This window comes from Tenrec ecaudatus, chromosome 16 (assembly GCF_050624435.1).
Source record: "Tenrec ecaudatus isolate mTenEca1 chromosome 16, mTenEca1.hap1, whole genome shotgun sequence".
Classification (NCBI taxonomy): domain Eukaryota; kingdom Metazoa; phylum Chordata; class Mammalia; order Afrosoricida; family Tenrecidae; genus Tenrec; species Tenrec ecaudatus.
This window is the reverse complement of record NC_134545.1, coordinates 74,533,449-74,543,358: the sequence shown is the minus strand read 5'-3', so window position 1 is coordinate 74,543,358 and position 9,910 is coordinate 74,533,449. Positions and strand designations below refer to the sequence as shown.

Below are 9,910 nucleotides of genomic sequence, written 5' to 3'. Positions count from 1 at the left end.
TACGCCATCTCCTGATGGTTAAGAATGGTGACCTATAAGGTCTTTTAAAAAAAATTAAATCATTTTATTGGGGGTTCTTACATCTCTTATCACAATCCATACATTCACCCAGTGTGTCAAGCACATTTGCACATAGGCCGCCATCATCATTTTCAAAGCATTCTCTACCCACTTGATCCCCTGATATCAGCTGCCCATTTCTTCCCCCTCCCTTCCCTGCCCACCCTCCCTCACAAACCCTCAGTAAGTTATAGATTATGTTCATATCTTACATTGTCCTCTGTCACCCCTTATCCACTTTTCTGTTGGTCGTCTCCCTGGGAGGGGGTTATAGACTGATCCTTGTGATCAATTCCCTTTCTCCTCCCATCCTCCCCTAATCTTCCTGGTATCTCTACTCTTATTGGTCCTGAGGGGTTTATGCATCCTGGATTCCCTGTGTTGCAGGCTCTTATCTGTAGCAGTGTGCATGTTCTGGTCTAATCTGAATTGTAAGGTAGAATTGAGGTCACGATATTAGGGGGAAGGAAGCACCATATGAACTAGAGGAAAGTTGGGTGTTTCATCCGTGCTGTACTGCACCCTGACTGGCTCATCTCTTTCCTGTGACCCCTCTGTGAGGGGATGTCCAAATGTCTACAGATGGGCATGGTCTCCACTCTAAGGTCTCTTTCAATCCCCCAAATCTATGAAACTATCTCTAAGTATACCTTCTGCATTTTAAGAGAGCAAGCCCCATTATTGACAAAATTTTAAGTTATTATAGACAACATATTCATTTTAGTTTAATATGTGATAGTTGTATTCTTCGTCACTTAATAGGCCTCGATGCCCAATATTATTTTAAATATACAGACTTCATAGTTATATCTGTGGTATGGTTGCATGGGTAACTGTATTTGATTACATGTGAAGTCCCTAGTCAGGAGTATAATCTTAACTGTAATAGTATATTCAGTGGGGGCTGGGGGTGATCTGCTTTGCTAGGAAATATTCTAAAATATTTGCCAAAAATGACAGATTTCTTCTGAGAGGTCGACTTCAGTCTAGACACTTTTGCAATTCTTGAATAAAGATCATTCATTCTCTTTCCTATTCTTCCTTTTAAATCAACAAATGAAATGTGCAAAGTATCCAAAAGCAGCAAGAGCTTGAATAAAATTAGAACACTCCTTAAATGTAATGTATGAGCTAAACTGTGGTGTATGTATGTATATGCATAGAAAAAAAATCTGGAAGTATACAAATTGAATTGTTAACAGTTTATCTTGGGGGTATAGGGTAAAGAGGGATCTTACTTTTAAATTTATATGCTTCTGTGTTGTCTGAAATGTTACAGTAAGAATTCATTCCTTTTGCAAAAGGTAAAATTGGAAACAAAACCAAACACACACAGTAATTTTCAGGGCTACATTTCAGGTTGGAAGAATTTAGATGACACGGCAAACTTTTCCATTAATACGATGGTGGTGACTCTCATGACAGGGTCTACAATGAAAGGAACAATAGTATAGAAGCCGCACATAATATCCCAATATAAAAAGTCCCTTCACCTAGCAGTCAAGCAGCAACCCCGCCAGGTAGACATTGAAGCTAAAAGGTAAGTGTAATTATTCCCAGGGGACACAGCAGAAAATGCTGTTCTGAAAATATTAGCCAAAAGAAAAAGCTCCGCCAAGGTCCCTACAACAATTCGCTGAAGGTCGGAAATGGTCGCACACACCAGGCCAGACCGAAAACAATCACATGGAAGCTTTGGTAGTCTAGGGAGGTAGTCTAGGAGGATCTCCTTCACCCATTTATCAGTTCCCCAATTTCCTAACTGGTCTGCTTTCTAGGGCAACGTTTTTAATAGAAAGATGTTGATTTTGATTGGAAGGGATATTAGTGTAGGTTTATTCTCATTTAAAAACCAGAGACATTTGAAACTAACTATTTTCCATAATTCCTTTTGTTCCTCATAGCTGTTTCTAGATACTTGTGGACACTTCAGAGACAGTTGTCATTTCCTATGAATCACTGAGATTCTGAAGATATTTAAAGTGTGAGGAAGCCTTTTTCCTCCTGCTCTAACTTTTTTTGTTGTTGCTTTTATTGAAGTCTTATCAAAGACAACAAATTTTTTATTATTATAAAACTTTCTTTCCCAATGAAGAAAATTCGGTAGATGGCTAACAGGTTGATGGTTACATATCCTGATCAAAGTTAGAACATCTGTAAGTGAAAGGTTTTATTTTTCCCAACCATTGGTTAAGAACTAGTAATTTTGTACTTCTAAAAGCCTATTCCTGACCTAGATGTCAAAAGCTTCTATAGGCTCATAATTACTTCATGAGTAAATATAATGTGGGAAATTTGATAAAACTTAATCAGAAAATTAGTATAATTAGGAAAGATGGAGTATATAGTCCTAACAATCACATCATTTTTCAAAGTTATAATAGCTGAATGTCACCGTCTCCGATTGAACTACAGTATTACTGAAAATCAAAGAAAGAAAAGAATCAAAATTCATCCGAATGTATCTGAAGCATTTAGCACAATGCCTGGTACACAATACCCACTCATGAAATATGAGGTCTATGATGAAATACAAAAGGCCCACATGGGAGAAGGGCGGGGCTGTGGTCAGTTTCCCAGAGAAGGCATCTAAATGGAAAGGCGCAGCTCACTGAGAGCAGCGAGGAATTCCACGTTGTCGGGCTCCATCTTCTGAGCCCTCTCGTAGTACCCGGCAGCTCGCCTCTGCTCCCCCTCCAGCTTGCAGACGAACCCCAGGGCACTTAAACTCTGCACGTCGAAGGCATTGTGACCAAGTCTCTTGGAAGCTAATTTCTTCACGGCACTTGTCAGTTTGGGGCACAGGGACGATCTTTCTTTGACCTTTAAGGCTTCTACATAATGAAGAATGGCAGTCTTTTCTGACCTGCGGTGGAATTCCTGGAAGCGGCCGTAGTGGTAATGGATCTGTTGTTTGTGATCGTTGGTAATGTTCTCCAGCAGAAGGGCTTTCTGGAAAACGTCTTCAGCGCTCCTATACTGGCCTCCCTCTGCGTACATGTTGGCCAGGTCTGTGTAGGCAAAGGCAAACATGGAGTCGCGTTCCACCGCCGCTCGGAAGTGAAATGTAGCAAAGGCAATCAGCTCTTCCATTTTCGCCTTCTCCTTTCCTCTGGGCCTGTTGCCCGCGGCCTTCTTGATGTGGATCATCTGGGCCCTGTAGCAGAGCCCCATTTGGTGATGCAGGAAAGAAGAGGTGGGGGTCACCTCCAAGGCCTTTTTTAAAAGCTCCAGGGCTTTGTCCCAGGAATTTTTCCTCCGGTAGAATTTGGCTGCATAACGAAGCACGTAAGGCTGGGCTGATATTTGGTCCAGGATTTCTTCAATGTACCTTTCTCCTTCAGCCTCTGCATTCACGTCTTGAAGCTTCAAGGCCAGGAAAACCTTAATGTAGGAGTTGTCGGGGTTCAGGGCAACAGCTTTCCTTAAAGGGCCCAGAGAAAAGCTCTTTATAGACCCTTCCCTGTCAGAGTCATCTAGCCGATAGACCGCAATGGCATAGCCAATGTTAAATTCTGGATTGTCAGGTTCTGCTTCCAGAGCCTTCTCAAAAGCTCCTTTAGCCTTTTGGTAATATTTCCCTCCAAATTTCAAGAGCGCCCACCCTTTCTCACAGTTGATCTCAGGGCGCGCCAACGTATAGTTACAAGGACTGGCCCGTTTCTTACAGACCTTCCCTACCTTGTTTATGTACTTCTGAGCTTCTTCAAGTTGGCCCATGTGATAATAGACCCACGCGTAATTTCCCCAGGTGACTAGACTTCGCACGTCTTCTTCGCCTGAGTGTTCTTGCTGGATGATTTCTTCTGCTTGTTCCAAGCTCTTTAGGGCCTCTTCATCTTGGCCCTTCAGGTGTTTCACATAAGCCAATAGGTTATAGAGAGTTAGTTTGGGTTTTGTAGTAAGAAACTCCAGCTGTTGCCCAATTGAATCTTCCACATCACACAGATCGATGTCTTTCTTCAGTAAATTCCAAGTAAAGTGACATTCTAACTCCAACAGGATGGCCTTCAAGGAATTCCTCGGAATTTCACTGTCAAAGATAAAATTCTTTTTTAATTTGTTGGGGGGGAAAAATCACTAAGGAAACAATCACTTCCAAACCTTACAAACCCTTCTTTGCATAAACCCCAGTCTAATCTTTTATATAATGGGCCGGTTAAACCACTGTCACAAGTGAGCGCCTGTAACTCTAGGGCTTCCTATGCACCATCAGGGCCTAGGAATGACTCATGGAATTCCTGTGGTGGATTGCAAAACAATCCTGGGAAGTGACGGGGCGTTCTGTGGGCACAAATAATCTGCACTCATGTAGCCTACACGTTGGCCGTTAGGAACCCACTCAGCTGGCTGCAATGCAAAAGAAAAACCACAGGCAGAAGACCCCTAGGGGACACATTTCTACTCTGCGGAACATGAGGTTACCAGGAGTCTGGTGACTTTGTATTTGGTGTTGTTTGATTTCCTGTTGACAGTCAGTACACCTCCGGGGAATTTAAAGCTGTCTATTGAACCAGCTTTGAAGACGAAGAAAAAATAAATCGATACCTATTCAATAATTAATATAAGTATTTCCCTTCGGTATGATAAGTAGGGAAGGGAAAGAAGAAGATGCAGAAGGTGAGAAATCAGGTGGGGGGGAGCACATTTGAGGCGACAGGACAGTTGCATTGGTTGAGAAAATGAGAACAGAGCAGAGCTCTCTGGCAGAATGACAGCTGAGGGAGCTCGCTGAGAGAGAGCATTTCACTAAAATGAAGGATGAAAACACAACAGGTGGGGACGGAAGGGTGACTAAGAGGTGAAGACATGGATACGGGGAAGAAAGGCCACTCTTTCTGCACCCATTATTCCAACGAACCCATTCACAGTTCCAAGAGACACCCTGACAATTGTTGCTATGTTTGCGCCCATTGTTGCGGCCACTACGAAATCCATTTAGTGGAGGGCCTTGTTGTCTGGCCCTGGACTTTACTAAGCAAGCACGACGTCCTTCTCCAGGGACTGCTTCCCACTGCCATCGAGTCAGTACGGGCTGGGGGTGCTGGTGCGGACTGAGAACAAAGGGCCGCCTCTGGGTGGGCAGCGCCAGCTCTCATTCTGGGTGACAAGGGGGTGGGTCACTAAAGCAGAGACGGTGCTGGTCCCCAGGCGTACGAGATGCTTTCAGAGAACGACCTGACCATCGCAGACTATTAAGGCGACGGACCAGGAATTCTCCGAAAATAGTGGCTTTGGCGGGTCAGTAGCCATCTGGCCATGGTGCAAAGGAGGCTGGGAGGACGGGGACACTGCCAATGCGACCCGTTGGGTCTGAAATCAGGAAGGCAAAATGGCAGGAGCCCGCATGGGTGACGCCCCGCGGGCCAACGCCCAGGGAAAGGCAGCGGCAGCCTAGGGACGGCGAGGGGCGCGGCGGGCCCTGGAGACCCGCGCCGCGGGCAAGCCCCCCGGAACCGGCCCGCGGGAGCGTGGTCGGCAGAGCCAGGCTCCGCGGGCGCCGGCGGCGCGCTCGCCCCGGGGAGGCGCCGCGAACGGACGCGCGCCCGCCGGCCCGCGAGCCGAACCGAACCGAGTCGAGCCGAGCCGAGCCGGGCCGGCCGTCATCCCTGTGCGGCGCTGGGAGCCGCGGGGCGGGGACAGGGCGCCCGCGCCGCGTTCCCAACGCAGACGCCCCGCTGCCGGGCGCAGGGAGGCCGGCGCTCCGGGGGAAACGGACCCCGGTGGCAGCGGCGCTTTGGAACAAAGGCCTAAGCCGGGCCGGGCCGGGGAGGTGGGGCGGGGAGCCCTTACCCCATGGTGGCCGGGCTCGCCTGGCCGTCCCGGGAGGCGGCGGTCGCCGGGCGTTCTCCCCGCACCAGGGCTGTCCCGCAGCCGGGCCGCGGGCGCGGCGTGTCCGGGGCGCGCGGCGCGGTGGGGCGCGGGCTTCGCGTGGAGGCGTGTGCGCGCCGGGTCTGCCACCGGGGCTGCCTTTGTGAAAGTCGGGACCACAGCGGGAAGACGCAACTAGAAAGTGAATCGGATGCCCGTCGGGCCCAGGAAACCGAAACTTAAAGGACGCTGAGTCAGGGCCACGCTCGAGGTCCAAGAAGAGCTGCTGGCCAACAGCACGGGTTGGTTGGGCCGTGAATTTGCAGTGCCAGAGGAGAAGCTCTATGTCCCCGGGCAGAGATAAGAGGAATTTGATGAAGGGGGTACTACAGCTCCAGCAGGGCAGCACTCAGTGGAAACACAAACTGCGCCCTGAGCCATAAAGGGTTTCAGGGGACCGAGGACGGTAGCAGGTTAGTGGTTTGTGGAGTTTTAGGTCCTTTGAAATGTAAAGATCGGCCTTTTGGCTAGCGGGGAGTGAGTTTTACTCCCTGGGTGAGTGCCGTCCGCCAATTGGGTTCCACATTCCACAAACTACTTCCCTACCCAGTCTTCCCCAGAAAAAATCAGGGTTTTGCTTCTTGGGGGGGATGGGCGTTGGTCCTATCACTCCAGTCCTGAGATGATGATGTGTCTTTAGATGGGAATTTTCCCATCTGCAGCACACCGGGGTCCTTGGATTTAGGAAATCCTTCAGTTCTAACTTCTCTTTCCTTACTGAGTTAAAGTGCCGCTTGGCTTAACATCTTCACATCATGTATTAATACAAAGAATAGAGGGCCAATCCACATTGTCTATGGTCTAAGGGTGGCAGTGATAAGCTTCCAACTTTCTGTACCCTAAATGGAAACCGAAGCCATTGCTTTTCGTTTTTCATGCAACCAAGAGACTGCTTGCCATCCTGGGCACCTGTGCCCTTTTCTCCATCAAGTACGTTTATAGTAAAGCATGTGGAGGGAGGGGGGCGGTGGAGGGAGGTGTCAGAACCTTCTCTTAGCACCCAAGCATGTCAACCATTTACATCACCCAGGGAATGTCCTGTCATGTAGGTCCTTCTGCCTCATGGCCATCCCAGGTGTTACAGAAAGACCTGGGCTTTAGAGAGCTTCTTGGCTGTGATCTTTACATCAGCAGACTGCCAGGCCTTTCTTTCGTGGTGCCCCTGGTTGAGTTTGACGGCCACTGTTTAGGCTGGTCATCTAGGGCAAACTGCCCCTCTGAAGAATCGTATTGCCAATGCTAGCAGTGACTAAAACAGGCAAGGGCTCTAGCCTCATGGAATGCTAGCATGATGAGATAAAGATAAACAAATAAACATTGCTTGTTGGTTGGTGCTCAAATAAAGCAGAAGATGGCTACTGGGAGGCTTCTTACGTGGGGTGTTTGCGGTACAATGATGAAGTTGGTGGTGAGGGAAAATTTCACCACAAAAGTGACGGATGCACAAAGATCTGAAGAAGGTGGAGGGGCAAGCTCTGAATGACACGATATGGGGCCGTTCCAAGTGGAGAAAAAAGTACCTGGGGAGATCTGGAGGGGAGACCATCTTTGGTTTGCCTGGACCGTATGGTGGAGTGAAGTGAGCAGAGGGGTGAAATCATAAGAGCTAAGGTGAGAGAGGCAATGCTGGTGTGGTGGGCCTGTGGTCCACAGTCAAAGTACTACATTGTGGTGTGTTACCCTAGAAATTCTCTTGAGTGAGCTAAAGGGCCTGAGAGATTTATTGTGCCTGGAAAAATTGACCTAGAATTTCCTCCTTACCAGTGATTTAAAGAAAACTTAGTAGATAGAGCTCCTGTGTTTGAAAAACGTTTCCGGGTGTTCTTTTTTTTTTTTTTTTCCTCTCTCTCTCATCATTTCCCCCCTTCTGGGCTCCCACTCTTTAAGCTGTATTTAATAAAGAGATGGTGATGCCCGGTGCCCTCGACGTGGCTCTGACTCATAGCCCCCCTGTGCGCCACAGAAGGAAACACTTGCCCAACCTGCACCACCCTCACAGTGCTTAGGCTTGAAGCCCATTGATGCAGCCACTGTGCCACTCCATCTCATTGAGAACCTCTCTCTTTCTGCTGACCTGTTTTACCAAGCACGATGCCCTTTCCAGGGCCTTGTCTCTCCCGACAGCATGTTCAAGCCAAGCATCCTAGCTTAGCAGCCTGAGACCTCAAGTCCCAGCAGTGGGAAGTCTTAGCATCCTAGCTTCTAAGGAGCATTCTGACTCTGCTGCTACCAAGAAAAATTTGTTCTTTTGGCATTCTGATATATTTTCAGCATTCTTCACCAATGCCATAATTCAAATACATCAATTCTTCTACAGCTTTTCTTATTCATTGACTAACTTTCAAATACATCCGAGGTGATTGAAAATACCATGGCTTGGGTCAGGCCCTTGTTAGTCCCTCGAAGTGACATATTTGCTCTTCAACACTTTAAAGAGGTTGTTGATAGTCTTTTTTGTTGTTGTTAATTAAGTTTTAAGTTTACAACCGTCTGGCAAACATTAGGGAAAAATTCTAGATATCTACTTATATTGTTTAGGAGAACACCAAATATTATCTGTAAAAAGCCATATTTATTTTTAGTATTGGGAAGACAAAAAAACAGATGGTTGAATGGGTACTAATATCCCTACATTACTTTGGATTATGTACAGTATTTGTGTGAAGTATGTCTGGCAATAGCTAGGGATCACAGTTATTTATTGTATCTTACAACCTAACACTACCTCCTGTTCCTAGCCCTCCTACCTCTGGACGAGAGTTATACCTGATAGAATTTTAATATCTTTTTTTCTCCCAACAGTGTGTTGCTTAAATTTTGGGCAGAACCAGGCCTTTCTTGTCTTTTGAAATTATTCTTATCAGCATGAAAAACAGCAGCTACATAAAGGGGAAACAGAAACTGATCTAAAATCTCTTTGGGAAACGGAAACTGTAGCTAGATTATCTGTAGGCAGGATTTCTGAATAAATGGACACTTTGAATAACTTCGAAGAAATGAGCATCTCAACCTTGGCCCTGTAAGCATTTGCGCTGCTGAATTCTTTGTACATTATAGGATGTTTCTGGCCACTGGATGCTTTGTGGCACTCCGCAGTCATGGCAACAAAAAGTCTGCAGACATTGCCCAATGTCCCCTGGGGAAGAGCATCACTCTTACTTTCTACATTGAGAACCACCGATTCCCCCATTTATGTCCCTAATTTTCAGGGAATGAATCCTCACAGTGTAGCCTGGGAGGGATAGGGCACTGACGTCGGATAGAGGAAGATGAGCTGAGTATGAAGAAAAGTTAGGGATGGGACTGGACTCAGGAGAAGGGGTCTCTGGGTTAAAGAGTAGGTAGAGAGGGACTGTTGAGACAGAGTGGCTCTCTTCAGCATGGGTGGAGATGGCTTGCACTGCAGTTGGTACGGTGAGGCATAAGACACAGACCTGGGGCCACAGGCTGAGGGGAGGCAATCCTACCTGAGCCAGGCTGTAGGCTGCACTGAATCCAAACACTTCTCCAGCTCTAGCAGCATCACGAGAATGGTAGCTTCGGTGGCCAGAATGTGATGTGAGGAGCTTGCAGTGATGTGTAGGCATCAATTATCAATCCCTTAGGCTAGGTTATCTCTAACAGTGATCAGGCTTGACCCGATCGAAGTGTACTGCATTACCTTTCCTGGACACTTTGAGAATGCCTTGAATGGGAGGAACTCTAAATAAAGGCATCCACTGAGGTTGTGAAGGAGTCCTGGTGGTGTAGTGGGTTGCACATCCGACTGCTAAGACTGAGGTCAGCAGTTCAAGCCCACCCATTGCTCAGAGGAAGGAAGATGAGGCTATCTGCTCCCATAATGATTTAGTCTTGGAAACCCAGAGGGCAGTTCTACTTCGCCCTATGGGATCAGTAAAAGCCAGTGTCGATCAGATAGCAGTGAGTACTGAGGTTCTGTTACTTTTTTTAAAGTTTTTTTTATTGGTACTTCATCCAT

General features: G+C 47.1%; 1 protein-coding gene across 1 annotated transcript; it reads right to left on the bottom strand.

Annotated features, from left to right (window-relative positions):
• Nucleotides 1-1,247: 1,247 nt before the first annotated feature.
• IFIT5 (interferon induced protein with tetratricopeptide repeats 5) lies at nt 1,248-6,370 on the bottom strand. Its single transcript, XM_075533542.1, has 2 exons — nt 5,854-6,370; nt 1,248-4,093 (listed from the first exon to the last, which is right to left on the bottom strand). The coding sequence occupies exons 1-2, from the start codon at nt 5,856-5,858 to the stop codon at nt 2,650-2,652; spliced, it is 1,449 nt and encodes a 482-aa protein (XP_075389657.1). The 5' UTR covers nt 5,859-6,370; the 3' UTR covers nt 1,248-2,649.
• Between the last annotated feature and the right edge of the window lie 3,540 nt (nt 6,371-9,910).